This window comes from Aspergillus sydowii (assembly GCF_001890705.1).
Source record: "Aspergillus sydowii CBS 593.65 unplaced genomic scaffold ASPSYscaffold_7, whole genome shotgun sequence".
Taxonomy (NCBI): Eukaryota; Fungi; Ascomycota; class Eurotiomycetes; order Eurotiales; family Aspergillaceae; genus Aspergillus; species Aspergillus sydowii.
In genome coordinates, this window is record NW_024467865.1 from 71,147 (window position 1) to 89,889 (window position 18,743).

An 18,743-nucleotide genomic window follows, 5' to 3' on the forward strand; every position below is an offset into this window, starting at 1 on the left:
TCCTATTTCTTCCCCACGTGGGGGCCATAAGCCACAAGTCAAACTTCCCAGCTGAAATGTGTTCCCACTTCTCTTCAACATGCATGGCCAGATGGAGCTGCTCGAGTCTGCCGCGTTGACTTCCCTTGTGGACCACCTCCTGGAGCAGAATAACATCCCCGGGCTGTGCATTGCGGTCGTTCACAACGATGATGTGTCGTCCAAAGGCTGCGGCGTGGCCAACTATGAAAACGGCGTACCCTGCACCGGAGACACCCTGTTCGATATTGCCTCCTGCTCCAAGTCTCTAACTGCTGCTACGGTGGCATTGCTTGTGGGTGACAAGAAATACGCCAAGATTCAATACACTGCCCTAATGTCGGACCTACTACCGGACGACTTCGTCATGTCCGACCCGACTTATACCCACGGCATCACGGTTGAGGACGTCCTCAGCCATAGAACGGGCATGGCCAGGTGAGCCTCCCTATCGATGTCTGTCAAATCAGTCATTTCTGTTCTCACCGGAAAACAGCCACGACAGCTCCTACATGGGCATCAAGGCCCGGAATCCAGACACCCCCAAGTCCATCACAAGGAACCTGCGAAACCTCCAACCAGCTGCACCTCTGCGCTCGCGGTACTTGTACTGCAACCAGATGTACACCGTCGCTACGCATCTCATCGAGGAAACAACCCAGCAAAGCTTCGCCGACGTCTTACAAGAGCGCATCTTCACCCCGCTGAGTATGAACTCCACGACGCTGCAGCCCGCAACCGCCCAAGCCAAAGGCTGGTCCGACCGCATGGCCAGTGGCTATATCTGGGAAAAAGAAAACAACACCTGGCGCAGCCTGCCACCCCAAACCTATCCCGAAGCCCAGGGCGCTGGGTCTGTAATGTCCAGCGGAAACGACTTCATCAAATGGGTCAAAGCCCTGCTGTATCATGAAGGCCCCATCACTGATAAAGTCTACCATGGTCTAACCACCATGCGTTCAATCGTGAATCCGCAGGGAAGGAGATTAAGAGCGCATACCACGCCTGCGATATACGCTGCGGGGATGGAGATTTACTACTACCGTGGAGTGCAGGTTATCGGGCACGACGGCAGAGAGCCCGGGTTTGCGAGTCGGTTTGTCTTCATGCCTGCGCTGCGGTTTGGGGCGGTGGTTTTGGGGAATTCTGCTGGTGCTGCGAATGCTGCTACGGTTATTATCAGGGCGTTGATGGATGAGATCCTGGGTGTTGCTGTGGGGGAGCGCCCGTCATATACAAAGAAGACATCAGAGAAGAAGGGAAAGGACCTTACGATAAACACCAAGGTTCAGCAGCCGACGAACAGGCCTGAAAAGAAGCAAAAGGCAGCGAAGGAGGACTTTGGGCTTCCGCAGACGACCCCCCTGGAGGCTTATGTGGGGGATTATTGGAACCCAGGCTATCGCAATATGACCGTCCAGACCAAAGATGGGCACCTCTTCGTGGATGCGACCGATCGCTCCATGGGCTTCACGCTGGTATTCCACCACGTTAAAGGCCAGACTCAGTATACTGCGACGCTGACAGACGAGGTTGAGCTCACGGACGAGCCAGTGCACGCAGAGTTTGTCTTTAAAGATGGCAAAGCTATCAAGATGGGGTTGGACCTGGAGCCTGCTATCAAAGGATTAATCTGGTTTGAGAAGGCAGGCAGTACATAGTGATATGTGGAAATATATACATAATCATAAATCATGAACCCGTCTAAGCTGATTGAACACAATAACCCTGTCTAGGATTAAAAAGAAATAGCCTTGTGCGCTGAAAACTGAGGACAACCGCATGCATCGGGCGCTAGACTGCCCATGCCCATCGTCAACGAGAAATTATCCAACACATCACCGAAAACGTAGGCACTGGGGTTGAGGTCCTCCGAGTGTGGGGGGTCGAGTGACTGGCTCGCAGTGTCTACAACAGCCGGTCTCCTAGCAACAATGCGCCATGGGTCTGGAGGGTTATTTGGTGGACCCGGGGCAGAAAGTGCATTGGCTCGACTGTTGACATGAGACTGCAGCATCGTCGTCAACTGATTGAGAAGTGCAATAGCCGAGTCAATTCCGTTGCGAGACCCCTGGACCAAGGTCGGGGCAAATGCCTCTGGTACCTCGCCAATAAAGGATGGGTGGGGATGGTTTTCTTCCAGTTTGCTGCGGTAGTAGATGAGATTCTGCCTTGACCGAAGTATGCAGTCCAGGAGAACAGCTAGGATAGCAGGGTCGGCGTCTGTGTCCGACGTAACGATCTCCTTGGTCATTGCGAGGTATCCGGGGCATCTGGCGACTTCATTAAATGCATGATCCATTGTTTCAACCAACAGACTTCCACTCTGTTCCTGGTCTTGGGCAGATTCGCTGCGCACTGACACGCGCGCCCACTCCGGGTCGCCCAGGAAGCATGGGACGCAATTGATGAACGCATCGGCGACGATGAAAGGCTGCCATGATAGCATCAGGGTGCGACCTATGCCATGGACATGCGCCGCAGGACCCCGAGCGCACAGCAGATGGCGAATTCCTCGGGAATGAATGATCCACGAACGATCAGTATTACCGTCGAGAACCTCATACCCGCCGAGCAGAATCGCCGCGGCAAGGGTCTCGTCCGAGAGCGCAGCCCGCGACTGTAAGAGACAAGCTAGATGCCGGATGCCGCGACTGTACATATGTCGCGCACAGATAATCACCTCCTTGTCGCCGTGCCGGGCGCCCATATGCAGGGACGTCAAGGCGCGGAAAGCCCAGACCAGCGCAGGCGGGAAGAACGACCAGCGGGTGCGAATAAACTCCATCCAATTGACTTCAACGCGCGGGTCAAAGGAACTGACGTAGCTGGGGAAGTGGGCATCCAGCCAGCATTGAAAGGACTCCTTAGTTTGAATGTCAAGGGCCCCCAGAGTCAAATTGGGCGCAAGGGCCTCGTCCATGGAAGACTGGCCGTATCCGTACTTGCGGGTGAGCGCCTGCGTCTGGTCCTGGAACTTGAGCCCGCGGTCATACCCGGGACAAGTGGCGCCTTGACTGAGACAGCGCGTGCACTGTGGGCGCGTCATGTCGCACTGATACTTTTAGCTGTGTTTCTCCTCTGCATTGTACTGCGTACTGACCTTAACCCTGCGGCCAATGCATCGCATACATCCTTGACTGCGCGGAACGCCAACCATTGCTGCATTCCGCGCTGCTCACATTCTTAGTTTCGGAGAACAATTGTCGGGTGTCTGGACTCTGAGTAAACTGCTTGGCTTGTCACTTCACAGCGACCGGAGGAGAATTCAAGAATTCCGGACGCGTGCCCCTGCAGAAAAGGGCGCGGACGTGGTCATGTGATATGCGGCTCAGGGTCATGTGCGTGGTCACGTGTAGCAGAGTTAGGCATCCACTCCGGTATCGGTAACAAAATAAAGAACAAAAAAATAGAAATAATTTAAATGTATACTCCGTACGTCTGTTGAAGATGGCTGCATTGCTGTTGAGGTATTGATTATGGTGGTGATAAATCTGGGGTCGTGTAAATATGGCCTGCACTGCATACTGCAAGATATATTTCTTTAGCATACAACAGCCTACGGGTACCTAAAGTGTGCAGAACACCAGTTTGCTAATTGGCAGCTGATGATTCATGGGGATGATGTATTTATTCGCTCGTTACTGAGAACTTCGACTTGGAGAAGGATTTCATTGGAAAATGGAAAGGTGGTATGGCTCTGATGGTGCTGATACTGTTGATCTCACGGCTTTTTACGGCCAGGATACTCCAAGTCAACAAGACTGTTGACAGGGGTAAGCAGCTTTGGCAGACTTGGGCCGGTAAGCTGTGTTTCCTCTGCTCGGATGGGCTGTCTCGAAAGTTCGTCTATTCCCATTATCAACTGCTAAACCCTAGCATCCAAGACACGTTATATCATCTTGAACCCCAAGTCTCAAACTCCCAACGCTCATATCAATACATGCCACTAAACAGTCACCATTATTACATTAGATAAGGTGTAGAGACCACAGTGTCCCAAGCAATGGATACTTCATCCACGCATTTCATGTCTCTGTCCGGACACCACCGTATTCGCCTGATCCGTCGCGAACCCAGACCCAGGCCCAGGCAGGTTCACGGCACTGGTAGCAGGTATCTCACGTATCGTCGAGGTTTCCGCACGCCTCCGACGACGGAGGACGAGGAATACTCCAGCTGCAAGAAGGACAGCGCCAACGGGGACCCCAACACCAACACCTGCTTTTCCGCCAGTCGATAGTCCTCCAGTCCCTTGTTCATTATTGCCAGTGCCCTCGTCCTCCTCTCCATCTGCTGCTCCTGGAGTAGGGTTTTGGCTTGTCTCCGCGGTATAGCTGATAGTATGCTCTGATGTTGTGGTAACTGTCTCCGTCTGGGTAATTGTCTCCGTAGTCGGGGTCGGCGCAAATAGCGAGAGTTTGCTATTAGGAAAGCCAATATCATAGTCGTCGCCATCTATTCTGGTAGAGAAGTACAATGAGAACGAGAAGGCAGAAGTTTCCTCCGGTCTCATTGCAGGCAGGAAGCTGGGTTGTAGCGTTATCGAGCTATCCGACCAATCTGCGGTGGTAGTTCCATCAAAGTCTTTTCCGTGTATCGCGATCGTGATGGGCCCTTCGCAGTCGTCGTCGCATCTCCAGGCAAAATAGGCATCGTCTGTCGGCATGAGTTCCTGGTTCGTCGGGTGCTCAAGGTACCGCCCGGTGGTCACTACTGTAGTACGGAGATTTTAGTCGCCATCTACGTGCAACGGAGGAGGGGAAACGATCATCCTACCATCTTCAGCTAAGGTGGTTTGGATACTGGCTGCTGCAGCTAGATAGAGGAGCACGACAGACGCAGCCATCATGGCACGCCGCGAGTGCACGACAGGTAGATAAAGGTGGCGTTGTGCGACGGAAAGAAGCCTAGAGTTGCGAGCATACAGTTCAGCCAAAAGTACTACCCCTGAATTCCAAAAGCAAATTCTCGGCCTTTCGCGTGGTTGGAGCGCCTTGCTGCGGCACAGTCATGGTGCATGAAATCTCTATTTACACGAGTTTAATTGGATCCAATCGAGCAGGGATCTTTGTTGTGGCCTTGGCGGTACGGCCTTGACTGCTATGGCAATAAAAGAATTAGAGAAATAATATATATATATATATATATATATATCTGTTGAAGATGGTCGCATTACTATTGAGGTACCGATTATGGGGGAAATTAATCCGGGGTGGTGCGAATATAGCTTGTACTGTATATTATAAGACTGATATATAACTTATTTATTTTAATATTATATAATAACTAGCATGTAACTAACTAAGAGGTTTTAGAATATTAGTTTACTAATTCAAACTAGGAGACGGCAGATGGGCTGCCCAAAACGGCCGCAGTCGACACTGTTTTTAGCTGTCCAACTGTCACGCCTTCCGCCACTCCCCCGTGCACTTACGTCCACGCACTGCTAAGCACTGAGGGTAGACCCACCCAAACCTTATTTATCCGCAGCGCAGTATACCTACGAGCACACTGTTCTGGAGGCTAACCAATGCTAATATCCTATACCCTTCGCTGCGGTCTCTAAGACGCTCTAAAAATGGTCTCCTCTCCAAGGGCCTTTATAAACGGCGGCCGGTCCCACGATCAGTGTTATGTCCTACATATATTTTAGTACAACTTGTAGAACTACAGCAAAGGGTATCCTAAATATTAGAGAATCATTTTAAAGAGACTTGTGCCGCACTTTTATTAACTTGCTAGAAATCTATCTATCCAGATCTAAATAAAAGTGCCTTATCCACACTCCTATTATCAAGGATGACGACAAAGGACTTAATATTAAACTGGCAGCTCTAGCTGCCAAATTCATGAAGGACACCAAGCTCCTTGGGCAATTTGGGAGCGTATAAAGAGCATGAGGTTGAAAGAGCTGAGCAAAGTCCTTAATAGTACAGGCTACACAGAGTTTCCTTTTGCAGTGATGCACGAGGTCAGGAGCTGGACAAAGAACAAAGAGGACATAGCACTCTAGGGGTTTCTCTTTCTTCCCGTATCTTTGCTGTATTTCGAGCTTTGTATTTTCTTATGGGTGCATCTATTTCCCTCACACTGTAATAGCCAGACGGCTGGGGCTTCCACACATGCCATAGAACATAATCCAGGATGTGCTGCTATATTGCATGATGACATCTTTGGGTGTCAAGGAGTTGTGGATTGCCGATACCTTTTTGAATTGGAGGACCGCACCATGCTGGTGGACGATGCATTTCGGTACTCCGGTGGTTCCAGAAGAATAGCAGATCATCAAAGGGTAGTTGAACGGCACCCGGGAGAAGACAAGTTCGTCGGAAGGCCTCGATTTCTTCAAAAACTCATCCAACGTCGGAAAATGCCCGGAGACATCCGCGGTCACCGGTATCACGTATACCTGTGGTTGTGGTTGGAGCGCTAGAAAGATCTTCTGGAGCTTGTGCATGGTATATATCGCCCGACCCTTGTAAATAGCATGGCTATCGGCAAAGAGAATGCGTGGAGTGACCTGCGAGAGTCTCGAGACACATCCCTCGACTCCAAGCTCAGGACTGATCGAAGTGAATATTGCCCCAATTGAGGCAGCTGCATGGAAAAGAATAATGGCCCAGGGAGATGTCGCGACCAAAGCACCAACTCGATCCCCTTGCTTGATGCCACTCTGCTTTAAAGCACTAGCGGTCTCCCTGACTTGTTCTTGAAACTCTCGCCAGGTGAGAATATGTCCGTCGTCTTGGTGGATGTTCTGCCCTTCTGTAATGCCGATCAATGCTGGCGAATCGAGGTCTGGGTTGGAAAACACAACGTTCTCTGCGTAATTTATCTCAAGCCCTGGGAAGAACGGCGGGATATGGCTCATGGGAACAGTGTCATCGTAGGCTTTTTTCGTGGTAGGTGGCAGGGGAGGGACAATATCCAAGTATGTATACAAATTAATCCAGAAACCGTGTGGATCTTCAATAGACCATTTGTGGAGATCGTTCGTGTCTCGATGACCGTGTCCAAACAGTTCATTGACGTGCTGTCGGTAGTCATCCATAGACGCTTTGCCGTGTCGCTGCGAAGGGCGCCATAGGAGTTCCAGTTCGCCATTGTCGCTAGTCATGTTGTCCGGATCAGTGGTCGGTTAACTTCGAGACAAAAAAACTGCTGCAACGTCAAAAAAGACCGTCGCAGTATTTACATGGACTTATACCGCATTCTTGAGGCAATGATCAATTTTACGGATTCGTCGGCACCTCAGCCAGACCGCCGAGTTTACCGAAGGATGCTCGGTTGAAGACAGATCTCGGCTCAATTTTTAGATATTCGGTAGCGGCGTTCTATCAATACTGATGTTACGATACACAAGATGATCAAGTAACGGCGTTGCACCGAAGCGACTGTGGAGCATACTTGCACTGGTGTCGATTCCCCCGGCCTAGTCGAGCCTGCGCGGAAGTTTTCGGCTCTTCGTATATTATCTAACCCGTTTCCTTTCTAGAGAAACAGCTACGACTCGAACAGGAGAATATTGTCAATTGTTTCGTTGATTTCACGCTAAATATGCACACCTCACTTGGTGGAAATGGAGAGACACCGTCAACTTGGCAGACACCGGCATCCTTTGATACCAGGACCATCTCGAGAACCTGCCACTTCTGTATGTCGTTTCAAGCGTGGTGCGGAGATGGCGAACCGCAAATACGTTGCAGGACGTGCCAAGTGTGGAAAATATCATGTCGGCCGGGGGCATGTGCAGCTGGGTATCAACCTTTCGCTTGTTTATCCTGTTGCTTTTTTCTGGGGTAATCCAGACGTTGACATATTTGCCTAGACAGACCGCTTCACATGAAACCAACCCTCCAGGCTTTCCTGCCAGCAATACACAAGGTATGGATGGACGAGGACCCCAAAGCTGGTTTATATTGATGACCGAGTCTGTCGCAGTCCCAGTCCACATACGAAGGGGTCGTTGCGAAAATGAAAGTCTTTTCCAGGGAATTTCGGACAGCATGTGGAATACTCTGCCATTGGATCATATGATTACTACGACTCAAGCGCTCCTAGGCCTGCAGATACCAGGGTGCAGACCATTTAAAGCCCTGCCGAAGTATATCCACGGCCTGCAGTCTCATGTACCAGCTGCTGATGCCGATTACTTAATTGCCACTGGGGCGCTGCTGTTGCCAGACGAGAACTTGAGCTGTGAGCTCCTGAGGGCGTTTATGCAGTTCGTATATCCATACGTTCCATTGTTGGATACAGACGATATTTTCCAGGCAATCTCGGATAATGATGGGCGGAATCCGATAAGTATTTTGCTATATCAAGCGATGATGTTCTCCGCATTGCCTTTCGTTGATCAACAGCATTTTCGGAATGCGAGATATTTATCAGCGAAAGCGGCTCGCTACCAATTCTATCGCAGGGTGAAAGTTAGTGCAAGCCCACTGGAGATTGAAGTGTCTCGTGCCATTCATCGACATGAAAAACCAGCTGACGGATGCCAGTTACTGTACGTGTTTAACACAGAGCTGGATCACATAACTCTCATTCAATCCCTGATCTTGATGACCTACTGGAATGAAGATCCAGAGGACTCGAACAATTCAAGGGATTGGTTAGAGGATGCATTGTCTCATTCAGTCGCAATTAAACTCCATCACGACTTTGATCCACCGGGAACGACGACTAAACAAGGTCGATTGCAGAGGCGACTCTGGTGGTGTTTGTACACTCGCGATCGTCTCATGGCCTTGAACCTTCGACAGCCGTTGCTCATAGAAGACGGGGCATACAGTGTCAGCATGGTCACTGAACACGATTTTGATTTCATACCTACTGAGGCAGAGGTTACTGGACCCGGACATCAGCCTGTCGCCATTAGGAGCACACAGCTCCAACGGAGGCAGAGACTGATCTTCATCGAAAAGGTCAAATTGTGCCTCGTGCTCAGTGAGATAGTCAAGCTGGCCATCTCTAATACGGATCTTCATTCAGATTCAAGGTCAAAATCAAACAGCTTGCGAAGCTGCGTCAAAAGACTGGGAGAATGGCACTCGCGCCTGTTTCCAGAGATTCAGTATCAACCACCTGCTTCACACGCAACCGTGGACCCCTTGCTCACGCCGTGTGCCTGGCTGAAGCTGGTCTTCACAGCATACCGGGTGTTGCACGAGCAAACCCATTTGACTTGGAGGGATGGAAGAAATAATGAGAAGGTCCGGCTGGCAATCGAGCAGATCGCCTTGATTGCAGAAGACCTTGATCGCCTGAATCAGACCCGCACTTTGCCGAGCTCTTCCGTGGGGATCTTATTGCCAGTACTCCCAATTCTGATGACAGACATCCAGCGTGCTTCTTCGGAAGCATGTGCCGTCAGCTTCCGATTCTTCTATCGGTGCATGAAGGTTTTAGAAACGCTAGGAGAGACCTATATGCTCGCCGAGGTTACGGCTAGCTTTTTTCAATCAGTGCTCGCCAAGGGCCAGTTGGATGCTGCTGCGTTGTCAACGATCCCACCATCTCTCAGCCGCATTTTGGATTTACCACGGGTCATGGTGTTCATAAACTAAAATTACTTCTCATAAAGCAGGACCGGCCCATGGTAGCATGTTGTGTATGTCTGACGTAAAAACTGACTATGTACTAGAAATTCAAATGTGGCTTTCCAAGCTGGACTTCCTTGTCCACGGCAAAAACTGCATTAGCTTTTCGAACAGCGTGGGATTTCCTTTGAATGCCGTGGACTCCGGTGTTACCTGTCCGAGTATCAAGCGTCGCAGAACCTCCTTTGTCACTGTCAAGTGCAATCCAGCTGCGTTCAAGCGAGATGCGTCGTCAGACCACACCCTATGTGTCAGGGCACCATTGCTCAGAATGAGGCGCCAAGTCTGATCTTGATCTACTACCGTAATGTCGATAACGAGCGACTCCTTCGCCGCACGGGGACCGTCGATCTGAACCGAAAGTCCGATCAACCACTGCTCCACGCTCAACAAGGGATTTAGATCGGGCATTGTCGCCGTACGCGGCGAGACTGCGTTGCTTTCCTGCTGCAGATCCTGCGCTCCAGTGAGGAAAAAGTTGCGCCAAGTCGCATTCACCGCGCCATGACCAAGCCGCGTCAGCACAGAGCTCAGTAACGAGCGTGCCTTGATGTGCCTGGGTTCCGCGGCGAGAGCGTGGCCCAGAAGCGTGGCTGCGAAGCGCAAATCGTCTTTGGTGGCGAAATCTTCTGCCAGCGCAACAGCCCTATCCACACCACCCATGCAAGCCACGTACCGTTTCCCTTCTTCACACGGTGGATGCTTCCATAGATTGACAGGGTTTCCGTCGAACCATGTCATATAACGCTGGTAAATACCCTTGATATTGTGATTAAGGGAACCGTAATATCCTTGGAGGTGCCAGGCGCTGTCGAGAGCCGGAGGTAATTTCAGTGTCTCCGCTATCTCGATGCCAGTCATTCCTGCGTTCATCAGGCGCACTGTCTGGTCATGCATGAACGCGTACATATCGCGCTGCTCGCTGAGCATCCGAGCGATACTATCCTGGCCCCAGACTGGCCAGTGATGGCCTCCAAACAGCGCTGTTGCCTGGTTACCGAACAGCATGAGGCTTTCGTCCAGATGGTGCGACCACAACTTGGCATCGCGGACGAGCGCACCACGCAGGGTGACGATGTTGTGCATGCAGTGCGTCGCGCACTCAGCAATGTAAAGCGCCCGGCGGTCGGGGAAGTAGAAGTTGAATTCCGATGGTGCTTCGGTCCCCGAAACGATCTGGAAAACAATCCGAACGCTGTCAATAATTCGATCGTCACCAGTCTTTCCAATCAGCATGTTTGGTGGGATGAGCGACGTCGTGCCTGTCGATGTCGCCATTCCGAGCCCACATCCGACCTGCCCTACTGCGCCCTTCTGCAAGCTTGCCCCATACATGTACCTGGCCCGACGCCGCATCGCTGGGCCCGCATAAATGTTCTCGCTTGTTGCGTCTTCCATGAACCCCTCTGGCGCGATAATCGGTACCGTGTCTTCCATCCCCGGCAGCAGGACCCCTCGTGCGCCGCCAAAATGGTCAACATGCGAGTGCGAGTAGACCAGTCCCGTCAGCGGGCGTTCCCCACGATGTTTTTCTGTAGAGGGACAATGCAGCGGCGGCACATTCATTTGACACCAATGGGTCAATGACGATCACTCCCGTGCGGCCTTCCACCAGCGTCATGTTCGATAAGTCGAAGCCACGCACTTGGTAGATGCCATCCACGATTTCGAATAGGCCATGTTTCGCCGTGAGTTGACTCTGTCGCCACAGTTTTGGGTGCACTGTGTCGGGGCACTTCTCCTCGCGAAGGAAAGCATATCCGTCAATGTCCCAGGCAACACGGCCCGCTTGTGTCTTGATGATACCTGGTTCGAGGGTGCCGAGAAATCCGCGAGAGGCGTTGTCAAAGTCAGCCATCATGATTGATTCAGGACAAAGAGAACCGCTAGTTAATAATACTCCCAGCTTAAAATCTGTGAATGCAACTTTTATATTTAATCAACTACCGAGCCCTCACAAGAACCGAGCTCTAGCATTCGGCATGACGCACTTGTGCCGAATTTAACTAAGCTTCGGCGGCGAGGGGAAAACCGCCGAGACTCTAATCTCACTATTGGCACGGTGGATAAATAAAACTAATAGGTCAAAGGAATTGGAACAGCCTGTAATCGGCGTGGCGTAGACCGGATTAAGCCTCCGACGCCTTAAGGATATCCAAGGGGTGTTCAATGGGGTTTAAACCCGGAGAATGTGGAGGACAATCCGTCATAAATCCACGGGCCAGGAAAAAGAGTGTATTGTTGGATATAAGGTATTGAAATAACCTCGGAATAGAGGAGTACTTTGTGCGTCCCATAGAAACGGCTACTTGTAATACAAAAACGGTGCAAAGCAGTCCTGTTGGGCGACAACTTGGTGTACCTGGCTATAGCGGTGTTTTACAGGACTCTTCAGGGTAGAACCAGGCTGATTCCTGAACATGGTATGCAGACATTTCGGTTTCACGCAGATTGCCAGCATTGAGCTCAACTGGTTCTCGTAGAAAAAGCCTTGCTCATAAGTCTCCATAGCTTTTGCAATCGAGGCATTCCTGGTATAATTCGGTCCTGCTATATTGAACGAGTCAGACTCTCGGTCATCTCTCGGCTATGCTTACCGAGCCACCTTGCGCAATAAGGTTCAGGATTGCCGACGTGATAACTTCGTTTAAGCCAGACCCACAAAAATGTCGACAGAGTATGGGGCCCCGCGGTGTTTTAACGGGGAGGCAAGGCAGTCAAGGACTCCCCGAAACAGCAGTAGTTCAGAGCAACTCCGCATCTGGCACATTCGGCTTCTCCTTCAGACTGGATTTGCCTCTGCTCGCTCGTTCCGAGGTTGACCCGCTACCAGTACTATAAGTCGCACGCCGCGTACGCGGTGTTGGTGCTGAAAGTCATGTTTTTACTTCACTTTCCATCTCTTCGTGGCTAACTCATCCCCCGCGGAGCAGAGTCACAAGGCAAAATCATGTCTGGCATTGCGAATCCCGCGGATAAAAAGCAGCATCTCGACTATCTCGAGGACACACTTAAAACAAGAACAAACGATGAAGCAGCTGAACGATTCACTCCTAAGGAGGCTGCCTCCATCAAGCGTCGAATTGACTTCCGGCTTATCCCGTCCCTGGGCCTTATGTACTTCGTGTCACTCATGGATCGAAAGAATGTTGCAAACGCAGCTATAGCCGGAATGAGAAGAGACCTTGACTTAATAGGAGGATACCGATATAGTCTGGTCACTCTAGTCTTCTTTATTACCTATATTCTTTTCCAGCCTCCAATGACTGTTTTCTGTCGCAAGATTGGCCCTCGCAACTTCCTGCCGGGCATCTGCCTTCTATGGGGTTGTGTTATTATTAGCTTCGGGTTTAGTAAAGAGTGGACTACAATGCTGGCCTTACGACTTATTCTTGGAATCCTTGAGGCTGGTTACTTTCCAGGCTGTGTCTATCTTTTATCAACTTGGTATACTCGATGTAAGATACCGTTCCACTGTCCTTTTTCCTTGTTAATACATAACAGACGAGGTTGCAAGGCGTTACTCGGTCTTTTACCTTATTGGAAACTTCGGATCTGCATTGTCAGGAATCATTGCGTATGGCTTGATGCAAATGGAGAACGTTGAGGGTATTCGTGGCTGGAGATGGTAAGCATGTACAACCCAATAAAACATTCCAGTAAATTGAGATAATGGTTCATTTCTCCAGGATTTTTATTATAGAGGGCGTCGTGAGTGCTGGCTGATCAATCTAATAGTCTGTCAGACTAATTATTTGCCAGATAACCTGCGCAATTGCTATCTTTGCATATATCTTTATTATCTGCTTTCCAGATGAAGAACGAGACAAGCCGTCCTTCAAATTCCTGGAACCTGATGAATCTCAATTTATTATAGACCGTCTGGAAAGAGACAGAGGGGACGTGGAACTTGAAGAATTCAACCTAGTAAAGTATCTCAAGCCAGCTCTGCATCTTGAGGTCTGGGGGTTTGCATTTATTTTCTTGTAAGTCACTTCTGATGACGACGGTAGTTACCGTTCCTTGTTTTGTTGGACTAGCCTGACATCATTCTCAGCTGCACGACGACTGTCATGTATGCATTCGCATGTGAGTACCTCCATTCCGGAAAAAAAAAAAATATTAGAGCCGCTCGAGTATATAAAGCTTACTAGAACAGACTTCCTTCCTATTATCTTACGGGAAAACTTGAATTTCAGTCTAGCAGCATCTCAGTGCCTTATTGCTCCACCTTATGCACTTGCAGCGATTCTGATGTTTGCTACCGCCTGGGTGGGAGATCGCTACCGGGTTCGAGGCATTATCATTATTGTGAATAGTCTGATTGGACTTGTTGGCCTTCCTATCATGGCGTTCCATCCAAATCCTTCAGTTAGATATTTTGGTGTCTTTTTAGCGGTTGCCGGCACAAATGCCAATATCCCGGCTACCATGACATACCAGGTGGGGTTAAATTAACTATAGAGTGAACTTCAGCTGACTCTTTGAGGCAGGCAAATAATATTCGCGGCCAGTGGAAGCGAGCGTTTTGTTCCGCGACGTTGACTGGCTTGGGCGGAATAGGTGGAATCGCAGGCAGTCTTGTATTCCGAACTCAAGATCGACCAGAATACTTGCCCGGTATGGTGGCGACCATCGTGTAAGTCAGCCTTTCCTCATGCCATCTTTCCCAGTTCTGTTCCTAAACACTGACACTTACTCTCCTTAGTTGCAATTGTGCCGTTATCTTCACCGTTACTGCCCTGTCCGTGTACTTCAAAATTTCGAACAACAAAGCCGATCGAGGAGAAAAAGTTATCAACGACGATCCAGATTTCAGGTATACTTTGTGATGACGCAATACTTGGATTGCTCACCTTTGTGTGGAACCTTGTAGGTTATAAAGAGAGGCGGTACTAACCGAAGTTTTCTGTTTTCACATCAGATGTATCTGCGCAGGGTGAGGGTGGGTTTTTTTTGAGATAAGCCTGGATGTATGTTATAAAATAACGAGCAATCCTTTTTTATATTGCTTGAGATACATTTTTCTTGTGTTCGATGTACCTGTTTCTGACTTCTACTTTGTTCCAATTATGTATAGGGAGGTGTAGAATATGACCTTCCTGCATTGTAGGGCTGGATTGTACATTTTATTGTGTTGATCGGTCATTTTACTAGATTTATCTTGGTCCCTGTTTGGATATCTTGCTATATCTATGGAAGTCACAACCCAGGCATACGACTGGTTCTCCAATGACCTTCTATTTAAACGATTTCTCCAATTCTTAGTCAAATTGAATGGGAGCGGTCACTATAGCGTAATCCGCATAGATCAACATAAAGATATTATAGATACTGAGGCATGGGTCCTCTGTACTTGGTTCGAATCTGTCACGACCCAGGGTATCAATATTAGTAACTAGTTAACTAGAGCCCGGGACTGGCCTTACCATGGTAGATAAAGCCGCGTAATTGATATTAATCATATAAACTTTTATCTTCCGCAAGTATAGTCCAGCCTGCTAACTCGGGGACCTAGTATAGCTACCCCCTACTTCCATTCACTAAATTTACCCTGCTAATACTGACGACGAGTCCTGCAAACACACTTAATTACATTCACCAACTTGCTACAGCTGACTTCAAGAATATTGTCCGGGTCAATGCCGACACGATTTATTCCAACATGGTTGTCGACCTGTCGCATCACCGTCTCATCTTAGAAGTCCTGAGTATCCATGATCGATAGTGGGTGTTCCCTTTCTACGACGTGTAAGCCGGATCGCAATCTAATTCACTGGCCTGGATCACACTGATCAATCTGTCTATAGATACAGGAATAACTCCGCTAATCTCGGCCGCACTAACAACACGACGGCCGGGCGGTTCCTCGTGCGCTATGCCCCCGCTGCAGGGCAGGCACCTGGTGTTGCCTACCGAGGTATGCATCCGCGATCCTCGTTATAGTCCAGGGACTATTTACCACGGGGACTGGCTTTCGCTTTTTTGACCACTTTACTGTGGGTCTTGCTCATCAAGGACCAATTCTGCCTGATTTCATTAGATAACCATAACTGGTATACTACATACAAATTCATCGATTACTGCGAAAAACTTGGGATTATTGCGATGTAATTCCCGCCAAATACAACGCAGATCCTACAGCCCCTTGATCAGAAACCATTTCTTGCGTACAAGCTACTACAACGCCCACAAGATGCTCTTTTACAGCGGGGTGGCTCGGTTACCTACAAGGTTGATTTGCTTCATGGGGTCTCAGCTAGATGAGGCTAAAATTCGGGAGCGTTTTAGGTTAAGTGAGCGAGAATTAAAAAAGTTGCGTTGGCATAAAGTTGCGTTGGGCCGGTGCGGACCCACACCAAAAGAAGTGGGTTCACTTCTTAGAGATATTGTTGGCGTTATTCTATGCCGAACCTGAAATCGTAAGAAACTGAACTTCTTCAGCCCTCAGGATGCCATGCCTTCTTTCCTTTTCCCTTCCCGCACCCTTCAGATGTATTGATAAAGTATATTTAGATTCAAAATTTAGCGGCAAGCTGCTCGAGATGCTGGTTCCAGATGGCAGAAAAATCCGAGGGTCATTCAGCAACCTTCTTGCATCACAAACGGTCTTGTCATATAACATCCGTGTCCTGGACAAGGTTTGCTCACTGCCCGGCAACTGCTCCTCACCTTTCAAGAACCCAGATGGTACTAGCCTCCAGTCAAAGTCAGGTTGAAATTACTTGCTCACTAGCGCCACGTCAAAAAAATGAATCATAGTTATCCAGGTTTAGCAAGTTCTCGATTGACCAGTCAGGAAAATTTTCCGGGAGTCTGTTTGCCACATCATCTATTGTTATTTTGGAGAGCAGCTCCATCCTTGGTGTTAATGCTTTTGAGAATGGAAATAATTCGTAGACTCCCGGTACTGTCAGATATGTTCTCCAATTTGACACCGATTGAAATTCGCTTTCATACCCTATGCCGGATAATGGTTGTGTTGACGTGCCATGTGACAATATTTCGCTTTTCATGCGCACAATCCTTTCGACTATCGCTTGTGCGCCAGGAAACTTCAACGTTCTCTGGGTAAGGATTTCCAGAAGGACGTCAAGTTCCTCCCAAGGCAAAGCATCGGCGCCGGATTCGATATCTCTCGCTCGAGTTTTGTAGTTTTCTCTGATATTGTAGAGCTGTGGAAGTGAAGCTACCATCATGGACCAATTGTTGATTGCCATGAGATAGTTGATATCGTCTCTGTAGTCCATCTCTTGGTAGAGTCGAACGATGCATGAGGATGCCACCAGGCTTATCGTTGATGTTGCTGAAGGATGGAAGAATCGACCGTGGATATGAAAAAAGGTGATGATGCAAGTGAAATGCCAGATAAGAACTTCGTAAAAGTCCCGTTGGTAGATTAGAACGCCTTGATCATCGAATATGCGAAGGTCCGAGGGAATATTTCCGGCCCATTTCTGCATATCTGATAGGATAGCCAGCACCTCTTCTGGAGTGTTTGCGAGGTTCTGATGCGAAAGCGGCAGCATTCTCGCCAGAATTGTCATCAGATTTGTGTAGAGGACGAATAAACGAGCTTGGCCACTTTCGGATTCTTCGAAATCTGTTATCGAGGGGGGATGTAGGTCGAAATCCTCTGTCTTTAGAATTTGCGGCCGGCCAAAGCAGGCGGAGTACAACTTGTCTTGCGCATAGAGGAACCAAACTATCCTACGGGCGCTGCAAGGGACAGGTCTCTTCGAATAAGTTGATTCCCGGTGGAGACCCATCTGAAACGCAAGGCGAGTGGCAAGTCCCAACCAGTTCCAGCTGCAGTCAGCGGTGACAACGGACGGAGGTGTGACATTCCATAAGGTAAGCAGGCACAAAGCCTTGAGTGTACTGAGCGGGTCATGTTCATGGTTTGTGTAAAACAGTGTCTTGGCTCTGGCGTAGTGCTTTTCACTTTCCACGAGGCTTTTCGCCGACTTTGGATGACGAAGAATGGATCCAGCCAAGCAGAGAGATTGGAGAAGGAGAGCGGAAGGACGTGCGACGGTGACGTCTTGGCGGCTCACGACAGGAATTCGATGGTATAAATATTTGAAATACGCAGAAACGTGTGCATCGATTAGCGATTGTGGCGGTAACTGGTCAGCTCTAGTTGCAGCCAAAGTTTGTTCCTCGATCGACCTAGAGAAAGACCCTACAATCGCAGAAACGTCCGAGGGAAGTGGTCCATGATTTGACATGACTGAGAACTCTCCAATGTATCCTTGGTCGTCTGTTTCCGCGGACGTGGACTGTGGAAGGTTGGGCTGTCGCTCATTGTCACTAATATCGCCAGCCGTCCCTTGAGAGTCGACCAAAGAAGGAGTTGGCGGTGTCAGCCGAGGATCATTGTTCAGTGGCAGTCCGCACAACGCAGAAACCTCGAGAGCCCGATCCCTCCGTTTCTGCAGCCTGGTAGATTCCCGCCTTTGACAAACCTCCCCACGTTTTTCACAATTGGTGCAGGATCCACCATTATGGATTTTCAAAATCAAATCGCACTTGACTTTCCTCGCGTGGCACCGCTGACATACGACTCGGGAACGGTCTCGTGGTCCACGCGGAAAGTGTGAAGTGGGTGCTGCAGCCATGATGTGAGTGACGAGTCAGACAAATAAAAACAAAGGCAGAGAGTATTCCTTTTTGTGGTGGGCACAAGGAAGCGAAAAGTGAACAGTGATAAAGCAGAACAGGTCAGCTCGTGCGGGTCAATCTGCACCCCGCTTCTTCTAGCCCCGCACTTGTCCCAGCAAAACAAAACCTGGTGGTTGATATCGGACCAAGGCTATACCAGATATCTGAGTGTCTGGGGGCTCCGACGACAGGGTAATGATGGTGTCTTTTGGTTATTGTCCTGAAGATCTACTATTTTTGTGCTGTCTTTCCAAGCTCTCAGTGGTTTGCGATGCCCGAGAAACCAGGCGGCAAAGACTGCTGAAGCTGAATAACTGAGCGCTTGTTCTTGTTGTACGGCACTGAAGAACTGGCGGATCGCGGTCGCACTATCTGGCTAATCGGAGGTGGAGGAGAAGGCAATATGAGGCTGTAGAGAGCTACTGTTCATATAACTACTCTGCTATTAACGTTATC

The 18,743-nt window shown here is 49.4% G+C and overlaps 9 protein-coding genes across 9 annotated transcripts; 3 read left to right on the top strand and 6 right to left on the bottom strand.

Annotated features, from left to right (window-relative positions):
* Positions 1-91: 91 nt before the first annotated feature.
* On the top strand, positions 92-1,679 carry ASPSYDRAFT_154470 (uncharacterized protein; the record flags this gene model as incomplete). The annotated part of the gene is made up of 2 exons (XM_040842377.1): positions 92-456; positions 515-1,679. 2 exons carry the CDS (start codon positions 92-94, stop codon positions 1,677-1,679), a joined length of 1,530 nt encoding a protein of 509 aa, XP_040701100.1.
* Positions 1,680-1,756: 77 nt separating this feature from the next.
* Positions 1,757-3,178, bottom strand: ASPSYDRAFT_58864 (Zn(II)2Cys6 transcription factor; the record flags this gene model as incomplete). The annotated part of the gene is made up of 2 exons (XM_040849599.1): positions 1,757-3,073; positions 3,122-3,178. The coding sequence occupies 2 exons, from the start codon at positions 3,176-3,178 to the stop codon at positions 1,757-1,759; spliced, it is 1,374 nt and encodes a 457-aa protein (XP_040701101.1).
* Positions 3,179-3,639: 461 nt separating this feature from the next.
* Positions 3,640-4,992, bottom strand: ASPSYDRAFT_46443 (uncharacterized protein). Its single transcript, XM_040847228.1, has 2 exons — positions 4,798-4,992; positions 3,640-4,734 (listed from the first exon to the last, which is right to left on the bottom strand). Exons 1-2 carry the CDS (start codon positions 4,868-4,870, stop codon positions 4,034-4,036), a joined length of 774 nt encoding a protein of 257 aa, XP_040701102.1. The 5' UTR covers positions 4,871-4,992; the 3' UTR covers positions 3,640-4,033.
* A 1,114-nt stretch (positions 4,993-6,106) lies between these two features.
* ASPSYDRAFT_154578 (uncharacterized protein) lies at positions 6,107-7,072 on the bottom strand (the record flags this gene model as incomplete). The annotated part of the gene is made up of 1 exon (XM_040842382.1): positions 6,107-7,072. The coding sequence occupies one exon, from the start codon at positions 7,070-7,072 to the stop codon at positions 6,107-6,109; it is 966 nt and encodes a 321-aa protein (XP_040701103.1).
* A 955-nt stretch (positions 7,073-8,027) lies between these two features.
* Positions 8,028-9,590, top strand: ASPSYDRAFT_154178 (fungal specific transcription factor domain-containing protein; the record flags this gene model as incomplete). Its single annotated transcript, XM_040842345.1, has 2 exons — positions 8,028-8,450; positions 8,526-9,590. 2 exons carry the CDS (start codon positions 8,028-8,030, stop codon positions 9,588-9,590), a joined length of 1,488 nt encoding a protein of 495 aa, XP_040701104.1.
* Positions 9,591-9,643: 53 nt separating this feature from the next.
* Positions 9,644-11,563, bottom strand: ASPSYDRAFT_46445 (alkyl/aryl-sulfatase). Its single transcript, XM_040847229.1, has one exon. It carries the CDS (start codon positions 11,187-11,189, stop codon positions 9,672-9,674), a length of 1,518 nt encoding a protein of 505 aa, XP_040701105.1. The 5' UTR covers positions 11,190-11,563; the 3' UTR covers positions 9,644-9,671.
* Positions 11,564-11,690: 127 nt separating this feature from the next.
* Positions 11,691-12,020, bottom strand: ASPSYDRAFT_1049656 (uncharacterized protein). Its single transcript, XM_040839819.1, has one exon. The coding sequence runs from the start codon at positions 11,918-11,920 to the stop codon at positions 11,753-11,755; it is 168 nt and encodes a 55-aa protein (XP_040701106.1). The 5' UTR covers positions 11,921-12,020; the 3' UTR covers positions 11,691-11,752.
* Positions 12,021-12,573: 553 nt separating this feature from the next.
* Positions 12,574-14,642, top strand: ASPSYDRAFT_79531 (uncharacterized protein; the record flags this gene model as incomplete). The annotated part of the gene is made up of 8 exons (XM_040851004.1): positions 12,574-13,081; positions 13,128-13,251; positions 13,313-13,334; positions 13,386-13,609; positions 13,681-13,712; positions 13,783-14,066; positions 14,117-14,262; positions 14,332-14,642. 8 exons carry the CDS (start codon positions 12,574-12,576, stop codon positions 14,453-14,455), a joined length of 1,464 nt encoding a protein of 487 aa, XP_040701107.1. The 3' UTR covers positions 14,456-14,642.
* A 1,724-nt stretch (positions 14,643-16,366) lies between these two features.
* On the bottom strand, positions 16,367-18,244 carry ASPSYDRAFT_90599 (Zn(II)2Cys6 transcription factor; the record flags this gene model as incomplete). Its single annotated transcript, XM_040852357.1, has 1 exon — positions 16,367-18,244. The coding sequence occupies one exon, from the start codon at positions 18,242-18,244 to the stop codon at positions 16,367-16,369; it is 1,878 nt and encodes a 625-aa protein (XP_040701108.1).
* Between the last annotated feature and the right edge of the window lie 499 nt (positions 18,245-18,743).